At 39.2% G+C, this 25,743-nt stretch overlaps 1 protein-coding gene across 1 annotated transcript in view; it reads left to right on the plus strand.

Moving 5' to 3' along the window:
• Positions 1 to 25,743, plus strand: part of FBLN2 (fibulin 2) — a 210,378-nt gene that overhangs the window by 162,395 nt on the left and 22,240 nt on the right. The window contains 6 exon segments of the mRNA XM_054976283.1: positions 8,884 to 9,003; positions 9,469 to 9,570; positions 17,362 to 17,496; positions 19,543 to 19,680; positions 19,960 to 20,103; positions 24,552 to 24,680. Coding sequence (XP_054832258.1) covers positions 8,884 to 9,003; positions 9,469 to 9,570; positions 17,362 to 17,496; positions 19,543 to 19,680; positions 19,960 to 20,103; positions 24,552 to 24,680 — 768 coding nt within the window.

Consider the following 25,743-nt stretch of genomic DNA (forward strand, 5'->3'; position numbering starts at 1 on the left):
TTTGGATTAATGCAACAGGAAGCGTTGGAAGATGTGTGGAGAATGCAGAATCCCATAAGCAGACAATATACCTTTTTCTCTGCAAGACATTCTACCTTATCGCGTATTGATATGATCTGGGCCTCAAAGGACTTAGTACTTTGGACTAAGGAAGCAGAAATAATGCCCATGGTAGGCTCAGATCATAACCCAATTATGTGGAAGTTTGGAAAAAGAATTAAGAGAAAAGGATGGAGAATAAATGAGGATTTGTTGCAAGAGGGAGAAAATATGGAAATGTTGAGAAGGGAGACTAAATTCTTCATACAGTACAACATGAATCAAGAAGTACCAACCAATAAGGTATGGGACACGTATAAAGCAGTAATCAGAGGTGTATTAATGGACTTAAATGGAAGACTTCGAAGGAAAAAAGAGGAGAAGAGACAGGAGATTATGGAAAAAATAAAAGCCAAAGAAATACAGCTGAAGAAAAGACCAGGGAAAAAGAAAATATATCAGGATATTAAAATCCTTCAGGAGCAGTTGACGGCTATGAACAATAAAGAACTGGAATGGAATCTTAAAAGACTGAATCAAAAGTTGTTTGAAGGGGCGAATAAACCTGGGAAATTTTTGGCATGGCAATTGAAGAAAAGAAAGGAGAAAAAGATAATAAATAAAATATGTGATGACAATAAAGTACACTTGGAACAGGTCGCTATTAGCAGAGCCTTTTATAAATTCTACACTAAATTGTATGATAAGAAAGAAGTGAATAAAGATGCGATAGCCGCATATTTGGAGAAAATGAAGCTTCCAGTAATTTCTGAGAAGTGGAGAGTTAAACTAAACAGCAAAGTAACAGAAGAAGAGATAAGGAAGGCAATACAGTCAACAAACTTAGGAAAAGCGCCAGGGCCTGATGGACTTACAGCTAAGTTTTACAAGGCAATGGCCAATGAACTGGTACCGTTTTTAAAAGAGGTGATCAATGGTGTTTTGAGGGACCAAAGGATCCCAGATACCTGGAGTGAAGCAAATATATCATTGATCCCCAAAGAAGGACAGGACTTGACCAATGTCAAAAACTACAGACCTATCTCTTTACTCAATAATGACTACAAGATTTTTGCAAAGATCTTGGCGGAGAGAATAAAGGGATGGCTAGCCGAAGTTATTGGAGAAGAACAAGCAGGCTTTTTACCAAATAGACAAATTAGAGACAACCTAAGGACAGTTATAAACGCTATAGAATATTATGACAGGCGATGTGATAAGGAGGTTGGTTTCTTCTTTGTAGACGCTGAAAAAGCATTTGACAATTTGAACTGGGACTTTATGTTTGCCACCATGGAACAGCTACAAATGGGGGAAAGGTTCATAAGAGCAGTGAGAGAAATTTATAGAGACCAGAGTGCAGCAATTGTGGTGAATGACGAGCTGACTAAAAAACTGATTATTGGAAAGGGTACAAGACAAGGTTGCCCGCTATCCCCATTGTTGTTTATTTTGGTTCTTGAAATTTTGATGATGCAGATTCGAGAAGACAATGCAATCCGTGGTATAAAGATAAAAGACTTTTCCTATAAGGTCAGAGCGTTTGCAGATGATATAATGTTAATTGTGGAAGATCTAATTGAAAACATGCCTAAGGTAATAGAAAAAATTAAAGAGTTTGGAGACTTGGCAGGTTTCTATGTAAACAAAAAGAAATCAAAGATTTTATGTAAGAATATGACCAAACAAAAACAACAGTTATTAACAGAAATAACAGATTGTGAGGTAACAAGTAAGGTGAAGTACTTGGGAATTGAATTGACTGCAAAAAATATAGATCTATTCAAGAATAATTATGAGAAATTATGGACTCAAATAGAGCATGATTTGATTAAATGGAATAGACTGAACTTGTCATGGCTGGGAAGAATTGCAGTAATCAAGATGAACGTGTTACCAAGAGTTATGTTTCTGTTACAGACGATACCAATCATTAGGGACTCCAAGCAATTTGATAAATGGCAGAGGAAAATATCAGAGTTTGTATGGGCAGGCAGGAAGCCTCGAGTGAAAATGAAAGTGTTACAGGATGCAAAAGAAAGAGGGGGAATGCAACTGCCCAACTTGAGACTTTATTATGATGCAATCTGTCTGGTATGGTTGAAGGATTGGATCATGTTGAAAAATCGCAAACTGCTGGCCTTAGAGGGATACAAAAAATTATTTGGATGGCATGCATACCTATGGTATGACAAAGTAAAAGCAGATTCTATGTTTCTGCATCACTACATTCGGAGAAGCCTCTTTACAATTTGGAAGAAGTATAAAGAATACCTACAAGAAGGAATTCCCTCCTGGGTGGTTCCATATGAAGTAATAGATCCAAGAACGGTCGACAATGAACAACAGTGTTTAATGTACAAGGAGATAACTCAAATAGAATCTTCTAAAATAAGAATAAGAACGCAACAAGAGTTGTCTCCAAATTACGACTGGTTTCAATATAGACAAGTTAGAGATCTTTATTACTCAGACTGTGCGAAGGGAGGGATAAGGATGGAGGACTCAGAATTAGAGAAAGTAATTTTACAAGAAGACCAAAAGGAAATTTCCAAGGTTTACAAAGTGTTGTTAAAATGGTATACTGAAGATGAGATAGTCAAAGTGCAAATGGTGAAGTGGGCTATAAACTTTAACAAAGAAATAACAATGGAGGCGTGGGAATACTTGTGGAAACATACATTGAAAATCACGACATGTACCAATATTAAAGAGAATATTTACAAAATGATCTACCGTTGGTATCTGACGCCAAAGAAGATTGCGCTAGGGAACTCGAATATGTCTAATAAATGCTGGAAATGTAAAAAACATGAGGGATCAATGTACCACATGTGGTGGACTTGCGAGGTAGCTAGGCAGTACTGGGGGGAAATAATAAGAGTAATGAGTGAGACTTTACAATTTCAAGTTAATAAGAACCCAGAACTCCTGCTACTGAACTTGGGAATGGAAGACATTCCAGCACAACATAGGACATTGATATTTTATATGACGGCAGCAGCCAGACTTTTGTATGCGCAGAAGTGGAAAGTACAAGAAGTGCCAACTGTTGAGGACTGGATTTACAAATTGCTGTACATGGCGGAGATGGACAAAATGACAAGAAAACTGAGAGACCTTGATCCAGGGCAGTTTAACACGGACTGGGGAAAGCTGAAACAATATCTGGTGAAAAAATGGGAGGTGGGAGGAGAACTGTGGCAGTTTGAAAACTATTGAGGTACACAGGAGGAGAGAAGTGACTATACCGAGGGGGTGGAGAGTTAATGGAAAAATTCTAAGCAACTTTATATGATTTTTAAGTATTATATTAAGTAGTGTTGATACTATGAGAATTATTGGGATAGAAATTAACTAATCTATATTTTTTGGAAAGATAACCATATAACATAGAGTGAATATATACATACATACGTAAATTTAAAGATAGGTCTAATTGTTAGACTTACGGTATATGTATAGATAAAGAACAATATATAGAATAGAAGCCTAAGCAAATGACAATAAGTGTGTATAATAAGTATGTGTATAGCAGTATTGGAATTGATGTATAAAGGGGGGCAAATTGTTTGTCCCATATCGAAGAGAATAGAAGGAGTAAGATAAAACACAGGTTATCAAAATGAATACTATTAGTAGTTTTAATGAAGAAGATAGATTAAGAGGTTTTTATTTATATGACAACTTATATGACAATCTATATGTGAAAGGAAGTGGAAATAGTGCTTAGAAGAATCTGAAAGTATATTATAATAAATAAATAAAATAAGTATGAAGGGAGTAGAGGGAAAGTGGATAGGGGGTTGGAAAACTGTTGGAAGTCAACAAAAAGGGGGGGGGAAAGGGAGGGGGTTAGAATTAGAAGAAATTAAAGAATGTGATTATAATTGTTATTATATGTTTCTAATCCAATAAAAATTCTTCAAAAAAAAAAAACATGTGTCACTGCATTTTGAAGCTTCTGCTATCCTCAGTAAGGAAGTGATATTTTAAAAATGTTTTTAGCCTATATTTACTTCACTCACTGAAATGTATGAAAAAGAGATATGGAAAATAAAATTAATTTATCATTTATCTTAGTTGTGCTGGCAGCTTTCATTAGGAAATGCAGCTATATCAGGTATAAATCTGTCTACCTCATCATGAGACTGGGGAAAAATCTAACTGGAGAAAACCAATAAAACTATTGGGCTTGTTTCTGATGCTTCTTCTTTCTCTGTAAAGCTTATTAAATCCTTTGTGAACTTCATTTGAAAATCTCTGAGTAGTAATGGAAGCTTCTTATTTTCATCATCATTGACACAGTTCAAATACATGGAACTACATGGGAGTTTGAAATGTATATCTGCAATATCTGAAGTCAAAATGGAGTATCAATGTACAGACCATCAGTATGAATTTACTATCATTATTCTCTAGGTTTATTGAGGTATTGTTGATATAATAGTAAAAGAAATTCTGGGTATCCACCACTTATATTATAATTTAACCAATGGAAGGAGCCATGGTTCAGTGGTACAGCATCTGCTTGGCATACAGAAGTTCCCAGATTCAATTCTTGTCACCCCCAGTTAAAAAGGATCAGACAGTAGGTGAAAGGTCTCCCATCTGAGCTCCTTGAGAGCTGCTGTCAGCCAGAGTAGACAATATTAGCCTTGCTAACACTGCTAAAATCATGTAAGGACCAAATTAATGAGCCTCTGATGAGTATCATAAATCAGTCACTAACTCAGCGCTGCTTCCCTAGGCCACTCAAAGAAGCGGTTATCTGTCCACAGCCAGTATGAGGCAGCTTCTTGGGTATATGTGTTCAAAGCACATTGTAACTAGACATGGGCACTATCTAGGAAAAAACTGAACCATGGGGTTTGTGGAGTTTCCATGAACCATGAACCACAAACTGGCACGGAACTGGCCCAGTTATGAACCAGTTCATGGTTCATGGTGTTTAAATGCCCCTTTCCAGCAGGGAAAGGGGCATTTAATCATTTAAAGGGCCCTTTCCTGCCACTTGCAAGGGGAAGGAGACTTTAAACTACACTAGTGGCCAAAATTGTGGAAACATTTTGGAAAAAGTGCATTTTTGAGGTTTGATGGCTCATAACACCACTTTTTTTGGAGTAATACCATAAAATTATATATCAATGGAAAAATAATTTAATCAAGAATGTAATGCAATGAAGTTTGTTCAATTATCTGTATTCTATCAAATGTTATAGCCAAATAACCAGGAAAAGGAAGCACAACTTGCTTAGGTTGATATGAAGTAGTTTTCCTTCATTTGAATGTAGCCATTCAACGTAATACAATTAAAGAAATGGAACAAAGAGTTGACTGGTCACCCAGAAAGTGATGTAAAATAGTACTATTAAGTGAACAAGGCTACAGTTATGAAGAAATTAGAAGAAAAATTGGTGGAAGCTTAACCAAAGGTGGCATTTCTAAATTTTTGAAGAGGCATAAGGTAACTCAGTCACTACAAAACCAGACTGGTAAAGGCAGGAAAAGGTGCACACAAGCAAAGGATGATAGAAGAATTGAGAGACTGAGCCTAAGTGACAGAAGAAAATCATTGGGGTGTATACAGAACAAAATAGCGCAATTCAATGTGAAATTGAGTGCAAGGACTGTTCGGCGCAGACTGGAGGAATTTGGTCTTAATGCTAGAATTCCACGAAAAAACCCCATTGTTATCTCTCAAACAAATTATATATCAATGGAAAGATAATTTAATCAAGAATGTAATGCAACAAAGTTTGTTCAATTATCTGAAAGATTAAACTGGGCTAAAAAGGTTGAAAAGATTAAACTGGGCTAAAACCCATGTTAACTGGACAGTGGAACAATGGGACAGTGTTATTTGGAGTGATGAGACCAAAATGTCCCTGTTTGGTAGTGATGGCATAAAATATGTGAGAAGAAGAATCGGAGAAGATTTGCATCCTGACTACATTACACCTACCGTAAAACACCCAGTTAGTGTTATGATATGGGGTTGTATGACATCAAAAGGTGTGGGCAGAATTTGCGCGATAAATGGCAATATAAATGCCCCAAAATACATAAATGAAATACTTGATCCCAAACTGAAGCCTTCCACACATGATCTTTTCCAAGATAATAAAGCGTTTATATTTCAACAAGATTCAGCTCCATGTCCTGTTGCTGCTGTGTGCAAAAAGTGGTTTCAAGATAATCATATTCCGCTGTTGGAATGGCCTGGGAATAGCCCAGACCTTAACCCCATCGAAAATCTATGGAGCCGACTAAAGACACTGGTTAGTGAGAAGCAGGGGTCATTTCCTAGAAAAAGAACTGCAGGAACTCATTAACATAACTCATTAGCATATGACACACCCCCTGATATCACCGGAAGTGTGTCAGAAGACAACATCCACCCCTCAGGCCCCTTTCCGCAAAAGTCTCCAGGTATTTCCTTAAAGCAGAATGAACTCAAAGCAGCTTACCTTCCTCTGGAGAGCCAGCCCTGCTTGCACCCACTCACTCACTCTCTCAAGTCACAAATGAAAATAAAGCAGCATGAATTCCAAGCAGCTTGTGTTCCTTTGGAGCGCAGCACCACTCGGCATTCACTTTCTCTCTCTCTCTCCCTCCCTGCCCAGTCACAAATGAAAGTAAAAGAGAAGAGCAGAATGAATCCAAGCAGCTTGCCTTCCTTTGGAGCTCAGCACCACTCGGTATTCACTCATTTTCTCTCACTCTCTCCCCCCCAGTCACCAATGAAAGTAAAGGAGCAGAGCAGAATGAATCCAAGCAACTTGCCTTCCTTTGGAGCCCAGCACCACTCGGCATTCACTTTCTCTCTCTCCCTCCCTCTCTGCCCAGTCACAAATGAAAGTAAAAGAGAAGAGCAGAATGAATCCAAGCAGCTTGCCTTCCTTTGGAGCCCAGTACCACTCGGCTTGCACTCGTAGGAAAAGGAATCACATGGGTGGGGCCAAAACCCACATGACCTCTTTTTAGACCTACTGGAATGCCGTTCCTGTGCGTTCCAGCTCCAAATGAGCCCTGGTGAGAAGCAATTAATAGAAGCAATAACTCAGCCGTGGTTTCATAGAACTAAAACACTTGGTTCACTCCATGGGAAGGTGTTGTAAGGCCGTAATTAAAGCAAAATGTTACCCAACTAAGCATTAACTGACATGGTGAGAATTGTTGTATAACTCATTTTTTCTATGTGTTTCAATCTTCTTCTTTATAACTACTGTTCAAAAAAAATTCCTTCATAAAAGTTATTGCATTACATTCTTGATTAAATTATCTTTCCATTGATATATAATTTTATGGTATTACTCCAAAAAAAAGTGGTGTTATGACTTATGAGCCATCAAGCCTCAAAAATACACTTTTTCCAAAAGGTTTCCACAATTTTGGCCACTAGTGTATCAGCTGGCAGGCGGGAGAATCCCCCCCTGTCGCCTGCCAGCTGATAGTTTAAAGGGACCTGCCACTTGCAAGGCAGGGCCCTTTAAACAGCCCAAACGTATCGTGTTTCCACAACTTTCAGTTCCTTCAGCTCACTATTATGATTGCCCCCCATATTACATTACTAATGCATATGTATGCATTGATGACAACAGCAACAATATTCAATTTATATACTGCCCTTCAGGACAACGTAATGCCCACTCAGAGCGGTTTACAAAGTATGTTATCATTATCCCCACAACAAAACACTCTGTGAGGTGGGTGGGGCTGAGAGAGCTAGAGAGCTGTGACTAGCCCAAGGTCACCCAGCTGGCTTCAAGCAGAGGAGTGTGGAATCAAACCCGGCTCTCCAGATTAGAGTCCCACTCTCATAACCACGACACCAAACTGGCTCTCTTTGGCATGACTGCATCATGATTAGGTTTGAGCAGTGTTTAATGGGTGTACAGTGTGCACTTATATACATCTGTAAAAATCTTTTGTGAGGTTTTTACTTATACTTAGGAGCATCAGAAAATCACTACACAAAGAGTGTAGATGCAATTATGTATCTAATCACATGAAGACTGGTTTTTTTAAAGGGCTTTTGTTAATACATTCATGCACATTGGTAATGATGGGGAGGAGAAGCAAGGAACTGGAAACTGTGACAAACTATACATGTTCCAATTGTAGTTCAATTAGGAGAATCTGTCAAACGAATTCCAGAATTCCTGAGCAGTGGAACATATTAGTGAAGCAATAACTAGGGGCAACCAAACACTTGCCAGGTCAGCTCACTTCCTGTTCACTGGTTGCTTTTTCAGTGATTGGTTCAAGTGTCTTGTCTCGACTCTTCTATGGTGGTTCAGTAGGATGCTTCACTGTCTTCCTTCCTAGCCATGCAGTTCAGCACAGTCAGCTTTCTGAGAATATACACTGTCACCCAGCCTGATTGATTTCTATTACACACACACACCCATCCTTGCTGCATAACTGCTATGCTTAGGAGGCAATTGTTTAAATAAACAATTAAATTAGTCACAAATCATATAAATGAGTCATAAAACTGGTGTTCATCTAAATAGCCTCTAGAGGTGCTAATGGCCACAGTTGGTTTGAATCAGCAGCATATTTATGCATGCTCAGTTTTGCAAAAACTCAATTGCCACCTGTTTGGTAGGTGTTCAGCACAACCCAAACAAGCTGGGGGAGGTAGTTCTCAATCATACTGGTAGAAAAGTAATTGCCTTGTACTGAATCTGGTAGCCCATATGACAGAGATCTTGTCCATGAACTCCTGGTCCACTAGGGGCTGTTCTCGTGGAAGTACTTCAGAAGCAGTTTAGTATAATGGTTCAGAAATATGAATTGATTAATGCTGATGCTTTTTTCCTTTTATATTATGTATAGATTTTGAAGAAGATGGACAAAACACTGCCTCAGCTGACAAAGCCACAGTTGCTTCAACAGCCTTGAACATCCCATCTGTGGCCAACAATTCTTTACACATAGAAGAAGATAAGTGTAAAGGTATATTTGAAAGGCAAACTGGAAACATGAGTCTGTTTACAAGTTCAAAATAATTTCCAAGGCTTCCTTGGCTGTTTTTATTTCAGTTCACATCCACTCATTACTTCCCTCCAGTATTAGCCTTTTAAAAAAGAGAGAGAGGGAATCTCAGAGGGTAATATCCTGAGGTAGTTTGAGGCAAGCTTCTGAATTCATTTTATTGCATGCTAGCTGTTTAGAGTTGTTCAGGCACCACAGCTGTGTGGTAATTCCAAACACACAGGTGGGAATAAATTTCTCATGTGTGTTTGCTTATAAAAGGAGGGAGGTAATAGTGATTAAGGTTACCAGAATAGATTGTTTGCTTTAACATTTTACATTCTGGTGCAAAGACGGACTATAATTAGGGGAGAAAGCCTTGGATGTTTCAAGGACTTTTGCTTTGGTTCAAAACATTCATGTATCTTGAAACATTATATTTCCCAGATAATGGACCATGCAAGCACATATGTCATGTTATGGAAGGAAAGATTATGTGCTCTTGTTTACCTGGGTTTGCCCTCATGTTGGATGGGGTTTCCTGTGAAGGTAAGTGATTTTTCACTCAATTTAATAAACTGAAATGTTCACAGCGTCTGTCATTATTTATCTCTCTTTGTAAAAATTGTGTAAGAGAATTCCAGCTATGAGAAGCTGCTGACAGTAGCATGATACATTATGAACCTCAGATATTACAGCAGCAAATGATAATTTGACTAGCTAGTTTTCTTTACCATTTGCAAACAATATGTTTTGTTTTAGCACTGATCCTTATATATTTGAATTTCTAGCCCAACCAAATGACTAAGAGTGAGGATTAATCCATTTATTTTTAAAAAATATATATTAAAATCCGATTAAAATAAGATTAAAACATATATTTAACAATGACCACTCAAACTTATCCCAAATAAAACAAAAATCTTATCAGGTCTCAAAATGTCTACACTGAGTTGGATCATTTTGGAAGAAGTGAGGACTTCCTTTCTTCCTCTGCCAATAATATTGTTATGAATGATTTGTTACTAAAAATTTAGGAACCTGGCTGTGCTGCCATTTGAGAGGGCAGAGGCTGTAGCAAGGAAAAAGCCCACCCCCCCGTAACCTCACAGCATGACAAAATAGTGAAGTCCATGAAAATACAAGCCTTGTTTGCTGCACTGTTTTTAATGCCACCTATTCTGCGCTGCTCAGCTTTTGTCCTAACAATACAGTCTCATGATGTACACAGCCTCAATGTTCATAGCTATGATGGCTGTACTCTAGAAGAGAGGACAGTTGAAATAGGCTATGTCACCATACATATTTCATATCCTGGCTTTATCTGACTTTTATTGGTTTAGAGATATTTGGTTTTAACACAGCAACTTTATGCATGTATTACATGGAAGCAACACATGCAACAGCAGCAAGCATTTGGCCAACGCACCCCACCAAGAAACAAACAAACAAAAAACCCCAGTGTTTTCAGATAAGTGTAACTAATTTATAATGCTCGGATCAGCATTTGGGTGGCTCTGTCACTGTCTTTTCAGTTTCATAGCCAAACAGTAAAACTTCTTTGAAACTTCTGTGATTTCCGTTAGAGTGATAGACCTTATTCTCTGATGCACTCTGCCATCAAGTAAACATCTGGAATGGGGAGCTGATCTATTGCATTGTGCTGGTGCTAGTCAACATTTTTATTATATCAAAGAAAGCTGTCACATTGCAGTGTGATATTAGAGATCCCTCCTGGATACATTGGTTCCAAAACTGATACGAGAGCAAGCTGATTAGAAGTGTGCATTTTTAAAAAAATTAAGTCAGATTTGGAGTGAGGTGTTTTAAAAACTTGAGTCAGATTCTTTGGTATCAAAATCTGGTCAGATTAGAAAATAGTCATTTCCATTGATTTCAATGAACATAGAAACATAAAAGACCCCTGCTGGATCAGACCATTGGTCCACCTAGTCCACCAGCCTGAGGAGGGGCCATGGTTCATAAGCAGAGCTTCTGCTTGACATGCAGAAAGGTTCAGTCCCCGGCATCTCTAGTTAAATGATCCGGTAGTAGGGGAGGCAAAAGATCTCTTTCTGAGACCCTGGCAAGCCATTGTCAGCCTGAACGGACAATTACTGACTTTGGTGGTCCCCTGGTCTGATCCAGCAGGGCTGTCCTTGCATTATTATGCTCGTTGAAATCAGTGGAAGTGGCATTTTGGATTGACTTTCTAATATTTCCAGATTTTGATATCAAATAATCTGATTCAAGTTTTTAAAATAAAATATCAAAGCACATATATAGGTGTGATGTTCTGCCACCACAGATTACTTTATTTACATTATTTATAGCCTGCCTTTCTCAATTAAACTCAAGATGGATGACCTGGTGTAAGATTAGGATCGAGTCTTCTGAGACTGTACCTCTCAGTCAAGGGACCCTTTCATCCACAGTTCAGATAAATTTAAAAAATACCCACTTGTGGAGTGGGAAGAGGCAGGTATGAATGAGCTTTTCCTTCCTTTCTAAGGATCCCCAAATTGTGTTTCTTTTTACAAACACAGAATGTGCAGGTGGGAGGTTCTAAATCCTGCCATCCTTCACTTTATCTCACCGCCTCCATTCTTTCAGTGTTCTGCTTCCAGCTCAACTACCCACCCCCACCCCCCATCAGCTGGGAGAAAAAAATTCTGATAAGAGATTGCCTCTGTAACAAGCTGTAATGAACATATTCAAACTCTGATTGGCAGGACCCATACTTGCAAATGACATTAAAGCACAGTTCACTGGCCTCATTGGCCAGCAATACCAAAGCAAAATTTGCTTTGCAAATTTTTTTTCAAGTGAAGCTTTCTTTAGGTGGGGAAGGGAAGTAATAAATAATCAGGTAAGATACATCATATTCTCTTGACCTGAGAATGCAGAGAGTGATTGCTAATTTAAGGCTGAATCAGCAACTAGTCAGCAGCAATAACTTAACAGTTTATAGTTTCAGATGGGTAGCCGGGCCAATCTGTAGTACAAAAGGAAGATTCAAGCCTAATGGCACCTTAGAGACCAACTAAATATCCAGGGTATGAGTATTTGAGAAGGAAACTTTGACTCTTGAAGGTTCACACTCTGGAAATCTGATTGATTTCTAAGGCGCAGCTGGACTTGAATTTTACAGTTTATATTTGTCTTCTTTTTGAGAATTATCTACTTTTGCTGATGCTTCTGCCTCTCTGGATTTATCAATAAAACAGCTTACAAGATTACAAGAAATGCCTCAAAGGAAACATAAATGGCTGTTTTAGGTAGGTAGCCATGTTGGTCTGCAGTAGAACGGCAGGATTTGAGGCCAGTGGCACCTTAGATAAGAAAACGAGTTTTCAGGGTATTACTTTGGGGAGTCAAAGCTTTGAAGAAGGGATCTGAAGAAGAGAGCTTTGACTCTCAAAAGCTTAAACTCTGAAAATCTTGCTGGTCTATAAAGTGCAACGGGAAATAAACAGCTGTGTTATATGCATTGAATTTTGAATTTTATGAGCTGTCACGTAAGCAATGTTTGCCCTAGATGAGGCTGATTGACTACTGTGTCAGTACAATTTGCAAAATTGATCTGATGTTGTCCCCAGATGTCATGCTAGTGTTGCAGTGTGGGTTGGTGCAACTAATCTCCAACGGCCATTGCCATCAGACATATCATTGTTTTGTCACACAAAACTGTTCCACAGATGTGGAATTTGCATATGACTCACAGGAAGCAGGACTAAGGACACCTCACCACATGCTGTCCTATAGGCATTCCAACCTATGTTACGTTGTGTGTGTGTTTTTTTAAAATCAGTTTTGTAATTCTCTACCAAGAGTACATGTGTGCACACACAAGCGCACACACACCTTCCATTTAGGTGACCATCATGCTTCTGACAAAGTAGGCTTTGGATAAGGAAGTTTATTCCACAATGTAACACAGTGGTTAAGCGGTTCGGCTGCAAATCAGCACTCTACTGGTTCAAATCCTGCTACTGACATGAGCTCAGTAGGTGGCCTTGGGTAAGCCATTCCTCTCAGCCTCAGCTCCCCTGCTGTATTGTGGGGATAATAATAACTCTTGTTCACCACTCTGAGTGAGGCACTAATCTGTCTAGAAGAGCAGTATATAAGCACAGTTACTAATAAGAAGGTTAGTCTTAAAGATGCCACAAAAAAGTAACATTCGTTATTTTTCCTGCAACAAATTAATGCAGCTAGTCCTTTGGAATTTATTATATCCTGTAGTGATTTCTTTGAACTCAGCTAAGCTTCAGAAAAGTGAAGATCTCTTGAACACTACTTCTCCTTGGTGATTTGTCTCAATGGGGGGAAAACTTCCCTTAATGATCATTGCCACAGCTTATGCCTTCCCACTAGCAGTTCTTGCTGTCTATAACATAACTTCATATAAGTTTCATATGAGAAATACTTCATATGAGCAATACTATTTAAAGCTGAGGGACAGCCTGCAAGTGAAAACTGATTGCATAAGAACACAAGAATTGTACTATTACTTTATCAATCTTGTTGGCTCTCAAGGTAAATCTAGGCTAAAACTTGGTTTCCAACAATTGTCAGCCAAATGCCTTTTGAAACTTACCAGCTGGGCATGATAATGGTGGCCATTTTCTTGTTTGCCACTAGAATCTGGTAGGTAGTTAATGTCTCTAGACATGTTTTGCGTAAAACCAGTATAATTGCTGATTATATATGGATAAAGAGGGACATCTGTTTCATATGACTATGACCTTCCTGACTAGTGCCTATCACCGCATTTTGTGCTAATGAATCCCATTGGTTAAGTATGCATTGTGTAATAAAGAACTTCCTTTAGACTATTCTGAACTTCTGACCACTTTCACAAGTTGTCTTTTCCTGTGTATGGAAGAGATGGCAGCTTGCTGTTTTTCTTGAGGGGCATTGTGGCATTTAGTCTTGAACACTGGGGCTGATCCGAGTACCCATGAGCACATTTCCCCCAGAGTTTTCTCCCTAGCAGGAAACCACCTGCATGTGCTGCGTGGCCTGCACCATCACCATTCCAGTCCACATGAGAACTGAACTGAGAGGGACGCGCACAGGCTGGTCACAAGCTTGAATGTGTGGGATGACATGGATACTAGCCAAGAGGTGGCTAAAGAAAATCACTTTGTGGTGGACAGAATAAGTCCATCCTCATCTACCACTTAAAGAAAAAAAGTTTTTAAAAGCAACAATTAACAATGGGAATCTTGCAAGTAGGGTTGTGCTCTGAGAAAAAAAAATGTTGCCTATATTTCAGATCCAGGATTCGGGGAGGACACTTTATCATTTATTCCTGATTTTTGGGACAGACAGTACCAGTTTGGGATTTTTTCAGGACCATTAGTTTCAGTGTGTGGGGGAGGGATTTTAGGGGTCTGTCACAGCTGTTTTTAAAGATAATGGTACCAAATTTGTCCTGAACATAATCACTCTCAAATCTAACAAACTCCCATGTTTCAAGCAGAATAGACAAAGGAGTATGATTTTACAGCCCCTCGAGTCAGATGCCCTTTGGTATAATTCTCTGTTTCTTATGTATGGGGGGTTGACCTGGCAGAAGAACGCTAGTTGCTGACATTAAAAAAAAAACCCTGTCTGCCTGCAGTTTCTTTATGTAATCTTACAGTGACTGACTGACAATTTTCCACTGAAAACTATGCATTTGCCATCCTTCCTCGTTGCGGACCATCTTTTTTCACAAAGTAAAGAAGATTTCCTTAGCAGAAAATGGCCCCACCCATCCCATTACTGCAACCTTGGAAAATAGTTTGAATTAAAACAAAAATGTAGAGTACATGTGGGTGTGATTCCATGGGATGAATCTGTCATCCAATTGCTATGAGACACATCTTTACTCTTGGGGTCTACTTTAGGGGTATCACTACTGCTGTTTAAATTGTTCCCTGTGAGTGGAATCTCTCATTCCCCTGAAAATATAATCTGGCTCAGAGCTACCGCTGCAGCAAAGAAGAAGGAGCAGCAGCCCTGTGGCTGCTGCTTACAGTGGTACATGAAAAACAACATGGATTTTTTTCAGGAGGTGTTTTACATAATGCCTAAGAATCCTGGATTTGTGTTTACTGTTCTGGAAATCATGGCAATGACTAATGAGTCAAAACAGTGACTTCTGTGTATATTTTCAGTTTGGGAATTTTGGGATGCACACTCCTACTTGCAAGCGCTCAGAAAGTGTTCGCCTAAAGTAATTAAAATTCCTTTGTCTCATAATTATCCATATGTTTACAGTATGCAAGCCTAAAATTTAGTGGGAATTAGAAAAGCAATTTATCCACTTCAAAACTTTTCAAGATTAACTTCAAATTTCCAATCAGTTTTACGGACACTAATATGACTATACACCTTTCATATGTGACAATCTGGTCCTTAAAACTGATCATGGGTTTACCTAATACTGTTATCAGCAAAACAGGGTGATTAACTGTGGCAGTCTGTCAAAAGACTTTTTAGCCCACATTCTAATACAAGTGTAGGGATTTTTTTTGGATATATTTTTGGTATTGTCCCAGGTTTTTATTTAATATTTGTTGGCATTCATAAGATTTCACATTTTCATATGACAAGCATAAAGATGCTGAAAATTTTTGTTTCATTATGGGATTCAGCTTGTTTCTACAGTTCCTCTACTTTTCCCACACAAAAAAATACTGAATTTTCCTCTTCAAAATAATCCTTATTCTATTGAAATCATTCTGCATGCAAGTAAAATTTGTGGAATTGCCCTTATTTGTATATATCACAGGGAGGGAGCTATTTATATATCTTGGAGATGAGGGAAAATAATTGGAGACTTCTCAATTTTGATTTTATATCTTCATATCATTCTAGTTTTAATTTAATGTTCAAGATCATGCAGGGAAGACACAGTTTATACTCCCAGTATATTCTTCCATATGTCGATACTTTCTGGCAGCTTTTTTTGATACATGTGATTTTAGGGTTCTGCTGTTCTGGATTTGTTTTGTGTTACGGAATAATGAAACCACACACTTCAGACCTCGATTTTATATCCATGCTGTTCCTGAGGGGCACTGACTTTCAGGGACAAAATGAGGAGGCATTATGTTTTAGCAGGAGGTAGGAAAATCCCCATCTGTGAGGTCCAGATATGTTTGGATACCTGCTTCTGAAAGGAATCCCTGTATAGTCTGCTATATTTCTACTTCTTTGAAAGTGTATTTCTTTCCTTTTTGCCCCCCCTCCCCCCTCATAGGATAGCTCCATTTTCACTTCCTAGCTGGATTGTAGCATTCTTGTGCACTATAGTGCCCAGCTTCCCAGTTTATTCTGTGGCACCTGGTGGGATTGTGTCTATGCTTCTTACCTTGTCATGAATGTTAAGATGCCTTTAAGTAGAACCCAATGGTTTGGCTCCAACCCTGTATGTTATATTTGAGAATGTAGGTTGAGGATGTGTACAATGTTTTCTGGAAAGCATGTTAGTGTATTTTTATTGCTCTTTTCCCAGGAGCATCCTCTTCCCCAGTTTGCACTTAGAGCTTTGTCAAAGATCCAAATCAGAACAGATTAAAGTCATTTAAAACTTGAATATGATATGAACTCCTGATCCTGACTAAAGCGCATATGAAGGAATTCCATTCTGCTACTGTTTTTATTGCTTCTGCCCCTCTGCTCCCATCTACTGCCATTATCAGTGTCACTGACACCATTACATTCAAACCTGTCACTCTTAAGTACAGAATGGTGATAGGTAGCAATGGCAGCTGAAAATGTCAATAGTTAGAATGAGTCTTGTACACAAAATCCCAAAGTGTCCAAGACTCAAATCTGAATCTGGGTTTCCTTTGTCTGAATTCCTGTTAAGTAGAATCCCTATTCAAGAGGCAGCACAGTGTGCTTTCTGCTCTTTCATCATGTCCTTTGTGTTGTATTGTGGCATAGCCCAGGAGACTGAAACACTCTGAAATGTTTTAATGAACATGAAATTAGAATTACATTTGCTGTCTTAGCAAGGGGTCATTCCATGTGTGATATGCAAATCTTGCTATTAAAGCTTTCCTAACTCCTATATCAAATCAATCCTTTCCATCTTGTGACCTTGATCATTTCACACTTCAGTGTAAAAAAGAGGAAATATTACTACAGTCTGTCTACCTATGAAATGACAGTGTCTTAAGCTACTCTGCAGTGGCAGGAAACTCTGGAAAAAACAACATCCAGATCTTTCTGGATGAAATATATCTATTGGATTATTGAGATTTTTTTAATGTACGTACATTAACAAGGAGAGAGATATAATTTGGTACATGATATGCTGACATTTCTTTTCTTTTGCAGATATTAATGAATGTATAACAGATGCTCATACCTGTAAGAGAGGGGAACGCTGCATTAACACAATTGGGTCATTTACATGCCTCCAGCAACTCAGCTGCCATTCAGGCTATGAACTTAAGGATGGTGAATGTGTTGGTGAGGCCAAGATTTTACATTTTTTAGCATAAGTGGAGATTTGCTTTTTAATGGCCAGCCTCATACTCTCAATTTGTATAAAAATGTATAGGTATTTCTGTGCATATGAAAGTATCAGAATTTTCACCTAAGGTATATATTTTTCTTCCTTAAGCAATACATTTAAAGCCCTTTAAAATAAAGAATAGTAATTACAGAACTTTTATTATTATTCTGAATGTATGGTTTTGTTTATGTATGGTCATGATGAGGAATTGATGGGAAGAAATAATTTTGAAATTCAAATTTATACTATCCTAATCTAAATGTACTTGAGCATTCCCAGTTATGGACTCTCAGCTTCTGGATTGGGGACCTTACGTTAAAAAAAAGAGGCAATAATATGAACGTTATGCAAAGCTATTTCCTTTTAAACCAGTGGACTACATAGATTTCACTGGTATTCTGTTATAGTAAAACTGAGTAGATCATTCTGGCACCTTTATTACCAACTGGTTGATAGCATGAACATTTGTAAACCATAATCCCCTGCCTTCATCAGATACATCCAATGTAATGGGAATGTTTATGACATAATAAACCTGGTGCAGTATAATCCTGGGGGAGTGGGGTGGCAAAAGCACACAGGGAGCCATTGAGGTGTTCCACCAGAGTTTCTCCAAGATATGCTGGTGTATCTCTGAGATGTGCTGACAGAGTGCCATATAAGGCAGTGTGTCCTAGTTGGGCACAGACATGGCAATGCTACAGAGCAATGCAAGCACAAGCTGCTGAATTGTTAGGGAAAGGAGCAGGCTCAGGATCATGGAAGGAATTAGTTGGCTCCCTAAGCTTCCCCAGCCAAGGAATGCCCCCCCCCAACCAACAAAAAATTACATCATTGAAAACTATGGCATAGCCCATAGGTGCCCAGACATCTGGGTGGGCCAAGTGCCCCCCACAGGTGTAACTGCACCCAAAAGCTCTGGCACAGCACAGGATGCTGAGTACAGCTACAACCAATCCCTCCTCCTCAGCTGTGGCCAAATGTCCACACCCAATTACAACCTCCCAGCACTATATAACCCTCAGGTGGGATGCCCCATATTCTGTAGTTAGGGTGTACCACATGAAACTTAGAGCACCCAGAGTTGCATTTCAGTGACAGAGAGGGTACTTAGCACCATTGAGGGAGCACTTGGCACTAATATGTCCATGCTGTGTGGCCATTTTGTCTCATTTCAGAACCCTAAAAGGAACCCCATTTCTGGATGCTTAATTTAAAGAGGTGGCCATGCAGGGATAGGTGAACAGGGGAGGGAATCCAGCTGCCTGGAGCGTGTACCTGCTTCCCGTCCCTCAATAATGCTTGTTTCCTCAACTGAGGCTTGTGGGGTGTGTATATGGGGAGCGACCTGAGCCAGGTCTACATTGTGCCATGCTCCATGTCATGCAGTGGCCTGAGCCTGCCAGTTCACAGAGGGCAGAATAGAAATTGAAGGTAAATAAAATAAATAAATATTCCCAGGGAAATGTACCAGGCTTCTGAAAAGGGGTGATTTCCTCTGTGGAAGATCCATAGGGAATGGACCAGCAGAGCCACTTTTGCATTAGCAGTCGGCTGCCACTATCGCAACGGCCCTCAAGATTGCACAGTTTGTCTTCAAAGTGCCACCATGAAGGTTCCAATTTTAGGAAGATGATGCTTAAAATTGTTACCTTAGTTCACTTTGCTACGTCTTTGGAAATCTGTATTCTAAGTACTTTTCATAGATGATACCTTAGTTAAGATTACTATTGTCATGTTCTTTACAGTTTGTGATTGTGCTTGATGTTATTTTAAAATCTTTACATCTTATTGTACAGCCAGCTTTCTGAAAGGCCCTCACACAAATGCTTTGAACTGTCCTACATACACGAAAAAACTCAGTGCTCTAAGAAGTTAAACATGCATTATTAGACATCTACTGTTAAAATATCACTTCTAGACTCAGTATCTGTTAACAGAATTAGAAAATCTATGGGTATATCCATTAAGAATGCGAGTCTTTTATTTTTCTTTGAAAGACATTGATGAATGTGAGAGAGGAACTCACAGCTGCAAGATAAACTTTGTATGTCAAAATACGAAAGGCTCATTCTATTGTGAATCAAAGCAACGATGCATGGATGGATTTTTGCAAGATCCAGAGGGAAACTGTGTGGGTGAGTATAACTTGAGCAATATATTCTTAAATAATTTTTTTAAAACGTTCAACTACTTTTTCCTCTTAAAATCCACAGCCCTCCCCACCCCCACCCCCCAGATTAGATTTACATAATGTTAAATTTCTAAATGTTGGCATAATAGATTCTCATCAGTCTGGAATTTATTGCATAATAAATCAAAACCAAATGGAGAGGAAAGGAGTGACAGCTGGGAGATAGATCTCTGATTAATTTAATAACTGATACTGAGGCATTAATATACATTCTCTTCTACAGACATTAATGAATGTACATCACTTTCTGGACCATGTAAACTTGGATTCAACTGCATCAATACCGTGGGGTCATATACATGTCAGAGAAATCTGTTAATGTGTAGTAGAGGGTACCATTCAAGTGAAGATGGAACCAGATGTGTTGGTAAGGCTCAGATCAAGGATCCAGCTGAATATATGGCTATATTTTAATGCAACATTTCATTCTAATAATTAAATTCTAACAGTTTTGAAATTCTTATTTACTTCATTTATACCCCTGTTTTCTTCCCAATGGGGACCCAAAGCAGTTTACATCATTCTCCCCTCCTCTATTTTTTCCCCCTTACAAGAAACTCTGTGATGTAGGTTAGGCTGAGAGTGTGACTGGCTCAAGGTCACCCAGCGAGCTTCTGTTGCAGAGCAGGGAATCAAACCTGGGTCACCCAGATCCTTGTCTGTCACTCTAGCCATTACACCACAACTATGGATTTGAGCAATGCTGCCATTCTGTTTTGAAAAATGTTGTTTCTTACAGGGCATTGCTACTCATGTTGTGGGAAGTATTGTGGAATGCAAATGCTAGTCTTGTTTGTGAAGGAAAGCACTCTCATTCCAGTTATTATCAATAGGAAACACTAGTTGAACCAACAGAAAATAACTGCGTCAATGCACAGAAAGCTATGGCATAGCTATAAAATGGTTTCAGTAACTTTCTTTTTGAGACAGTACCTAAGTGGTAACTTCAGGGTATTTCAAAATTTGAAATAAGTAACAAAGAAACAGATATGTGAGTGATGTCTTTTCACTGCATGTTTTAATATCTAAAAAAAGAGATAAGTGCCTCTCTATTATTGGATGTTACATGGGGATCTGGATAGTATGTGCATATTTCTCCAGGGGAGATGCATGTTCCATTTTCAAAGAGTTGAAATATGGCAAAAACCAAAAATGATTAATAAATTTGCTTTTCTGCCACCCATTTTAGGTGAAAAAAACTTTTATTCTTTATCTGTTTTGAGCCAGTTTAGACTTGGGGTGGGGGTGGGGATGACAAATAGCTGATCTTAACGTGCGTTTAAAAAAAAATAAATTACATAGTATTTATGATCTAAGCAGTGACCAGTGATGGGTGGCTGAAGGTCAGTAAGTAACAGAGTGCCAGTGCAGTATAGTGATTAGAACATCTAAGAGCAGAACCACAAGTGACAAAAGGCACAGATTGGACACTTGTCAGCTTCCCTCAAGTTTTGATGGGAAATGTAGGCATCCTAGTCTTGCAGCTTGGCTCTCCGACTGCTGTCCAATGGACTTTTCAACTGTCACTTGTCCAACATTCCACCAAGCTGCCTACATTTCCCATCAAAACTTGAGGGAAGCAGACAAGTGTCCAATCTGTGCCTTTTGTCACTTGTGGTTCTGCTCTAAGTAGGATCTGTTCAAATCCTCATTCTACCATGGAAGCTAGTGCTAGGCCTGGGTCAGACACACAATTTTAGCCTCATCTACCTCACAGGTTTGTTGTGAAGATAAAATACAAATGAGGAGAATGAGGTAAGCTGCTTTGTATATATAGAATAGCTGTAATGGAACAGTGACGAGGGGCATGCTTTTACCATTTGACAGTGAAGGTAAACCTTTCAAATGCTAGCTAGCAGTTATCTGTCTAAAAACAGTTAAAGCTTGCTTCCTATGCTTCTCTGATGTAGTTTCTTAGCTGGTAGGTTCTCACCATTAGGTTTAGTAAAAGAGTCAATTTCTATGCCATGCAGCATGAGGCATATTGATGACCAGAGGCATGGAACAGTCTTCTCTTTCACATGATGGTAAAGGAATGATGTTAGAGAAGGGCCAAGTGTGTGCTAGGCAGCCATTTTTTCAGACCTGCCGACATCACCCTATCACCAATCAGGTCTCATTTGCTTAATTGGCATTGCTAGCCATGTGAAATTGGGGAGTGGAGCTGTGAGAGCCAGTCTCCTAAGGTCAAATCTCCAGGGAACTGGCAGTGGCCTGCAGATGTTCAAAATTAACAAGCCAGCACATTTTTTTCTAGCTAGGCTGGAACCAGGCCTGAAACAATTTTCAGCCTGAACCAAAGTTCAGTTAGTTTTGATAGGAGTACAGGGCTTGACTGAGCTTATTCCTTACAGGGGTCAATTCAGACAATGCTGTGCAGTTGGTGAAATGTCATTCATCAGTTCCACATTTACAAAGTGCTGCCCAAGCTGCCCCCTGCTCTTCCATCCCTTAGTAGTGGGCATCAGGAGGGCATGGAAGACCCTCTTCCCTGAATTTCTTGCTTAGTGACAACTGCTGCTTTCTGCCCCTACCCCACCTCACCAGTTGCCATTAGGTACAGGGAAATTCTCCTAGCATATCATAAAAGGGAAGACATAAGGAACTGTGGTTTATTAAGGGAAAAAAAATATTTAATGTTGGGAAGATCTGGGTCATGAAAGCATTGCCCATCCATGCACAGGAATGGGTAATCACTGTTCAGAGTCTAAATGTTTATCATAGTTTCTTTAAATAAAAGAGGAGGATGAGGAACAAAAACAAAGATCCACGTTTCTTATTCCTACCCCCCCCAATAAAAGGCATAACTATGGATAATTGGGTTTCAGATTAGATTAATCCATGGTAATAGAAATAAATATATCATTGGGACAAGTCTCCGCTGTAGAACTGAACATGGGTGGTCAGTTTCTTTTGTTTAGAGAATTCATCTTGCCAATAATGTTCATTCTCTTTAATTCAGTAGGTTGGTTAGCAGTTCCTTCCTTCTGTATTTAATTGAAAAATGCTGCAGCTCTCATAAGATGGTGCCCTTCTGACTGAATAATTTTCTGGGCCTAATTAAAGGCTGAATGCACTGGAACACACAATTTCACAGAAACTAATCAAGGGGCTGAACAAATGAACTAATGGCAACTAAAGTTGCTCATTTGCAGATTTAAATCAGTATCAAAATTAACTTTTTATGCTTCCCCAGATACAAGGAGAGCGGTAAAGAGACATCACATTAATAAAAATCCTCCTCATTTCAGATATGAATTTATACATTGTAATGTTTATTAAAAGGCTGATTATAAAATCAGGAAATATAGCTCAGGAAATACTGCTAAGCAAACTTAAATTTACCTGTGCAATGCTACACAACTGATTTCTACCATTTATTTATCGAATTTTCCAGTCATCTTTCTATGCAGAAATTAGATTAAATATATTTACAAATACTGACATCTTTATGTTTCTCTGTGAGACTGGTGCAATTTGATAGATATGTAGAAGAACAAATATCGAAGAACCGCATCAAAGTGTTCATTTGGAACTTGTCAGGAAAATATAGTTTGTTTGTTTATATTGCATCTTTCTCCCCAATGGAGACTCCAACTGACTCACATTGTTTTTCTCTCCTCCACTTTATCCTCATAGTGATCCTGTGAGGTAGATTAGGTTGAGAGGGTGTGAATGGCCCAAGGTGATCCGGTGAGCTTCCACAACAGGGTGGGAATTCATCCACCCCATATGACCATTTCCTCTATCCATCCATTCCCACTGTCTTGGATCTGGGAAAATGCTGATTGAGCCTACAAATCTTAAATCAAGCCTTTACGTCTGGATTCTTTATAACCTGTAGAATAACAATTCTTTGAAATTAAAACCAGCATAGCTTCCACTGTTGTACCACATGTTTTGTCCAGCAAGGAAGAAGTGTTTGGGAAAGACAAAAATAGGAAAATATAGGCTGATGTGAAGTCTGTGCACCCATTTATTTAATGCACAGGATTTTCTACTCATTGTTTACTGTTCTCAAGAATATTCTAAGTATCATAGGACCAAGCAGAGAAAGCACCCTGGCAGAAAAGAAATTTTGAACAACCCAGACCAAAAAAGTAGTCGGAAACAAATGAAGGTTTATTTAGGGAGACGAGTATGTCTTGAGGCATCCCTGCCTGAGCATTCATGGACAATTTATGTGAGAGATCAATTATCAGGCTAGCATTAATGTAGCATATGGATATTTCTCGGGTGGCAGCAGTATTTATCTCTTGCCTTTTCTTCTGAATGGGAACCAAAAGTGGCTCACATCCTTCTCCCCTCTTCCATTTTATCCTCACAACAACCCTGTGAGGTAGGTTTGGCTGAAAGACTGTGTCTTGCCCCAGGTCACCCAGCAAGCTCCCATGGAAGAGTCAGGATTCAAACCTGGATCTCCCTGATCCTAGTCCAGCACTCTAACTACTGCACCATACTGGCTCAATGTTTTGACAACATGGAGGACACATTTTCTGGAAATGATAGAGTCTTCTGCTTGGAACCTAAGATTAGAATGCGCGCTGGAGCTTTGCATGCTATATTTTCATTTTATTTCAAAACTCTGACCATGAGAAATACAGAAGTTTGTTAATCTGACTTTGGGAAAGGGACTAGTGGAAGCTAATTGCTTTTCATGCAATATCACAGAAACATTAACAGTGCTTCTGTTATATGTTTCCCTCCTGTACTGCAAGCTTCTTCATGCAGTGCAGCTGCCCACAAATTATACAGAGAGTGACCAACAGCTTGGCTCAGTGGGCTTAAAGTAATTGCTACATTTTGCTTCTTTAGACGTTGATGAATGTCAGACTGGTGTACACCGCTGTGGAGAGGGACAGACTTGTCATAATCTACCTGGAACTTACCGCTGTGACTGCAAGATGGGATATCAGTATGATGCTTTCAGCAGAACTTGTGTTGGTACGTATGGCAGAAGAACAGACTGTATTGCTGAATGATGAAGCCTGGATGGCAGGTCAGTATTAAATACTGTTGTTTAGGGTGCAGTTTCTGATCTTATAGCCCAGCAATGGCGAACCTATGACACATGTGCCACAGCTGGCATGCAGAGCCCTCTCTGTGGGCACGCGAGCCAAGTCGCCGATCGCTAGGTCCAGGGCTCATTTGGAGCAGGAACACCTGCAACGGCATTCCAGTAGCTCTGAGCAGAGATCACATGGGTTTTGGCCCTGCCCACGTGATTCCTTTTCCTCAAGGCTGCCTCCCTGCTGCCCGTCTCTTTAGCAGCAGGAAGCGGAGGCAGCAGCAAGGCTGCTGGGGCTGGCTTTCTAAAGAAGAGTAAGCTGCTTTGATTTAACTTGCTTTACTTTCAGTTGTGGCTCGTGAGTGAGTGAGTGAGTGAGTGTGCTTGCAAGCAGGGCTGCTGGTCTAAAGAAGGGCAAACTGCTTTGATTTAACTTGCTTTACTTTCATTCATGGCTCCTGAGAGAGAGAGAGAGAGAGAGAGAGAGAGAGAGAGAGAGAGAGAGATGTTAATTAGTTGGGACAACTGTATGAGTTGTTTTTTCTTAGCTAAAACCTCAGTATTCAGGTTTAATTGCAGTGCTGGCACTTTGAAATAAATAAGTTGGTTTTGTGTTGCAGTTTGGGCACTCGGGCTCAAAAAAGTTCGCCATCACTGTTATAGCCCTACCGCTCCAGCAAGATAATAGCAACAACTTCCCCTCATGATATCCAGTTATCTTCAGCTCATCTATTCATCAGAAAAATTATTGAGAATATGTATGCAATTTACTTCAATTGCAAATTATTGATTAGGTCTTCCAAATGCAGTGTTTTTCAAATAGATTAAACATTTCCTGCGGGAAAAAAAGAACCTTCATTCAGTGTCTGCATATCCTCCAAGAAAATGGACTTTCCTTACATTTGAGTCTATCCAGTTCTGTTATCTGGATGCACATACTGTTTCACATGGTGGTTAGTTAAAAAAATGATAGTTTGGTAATCAACATCTCATGTAAAT

The sequence above is a fragment of the Eublepharis macularius genome, chromosome 4 (assembly GCF_028583425.1).
Source record: "Eublepharis macularius isolate TG4126 chromosome 4, MPM_Emac_v1.0, whole genome shotgun sequence".
NCBI lineage: Eukaryota > Metazoa > Chordata > Lepidosauria > Squamata > Eublepharidae > Eublepharis > Eublepharis macularius.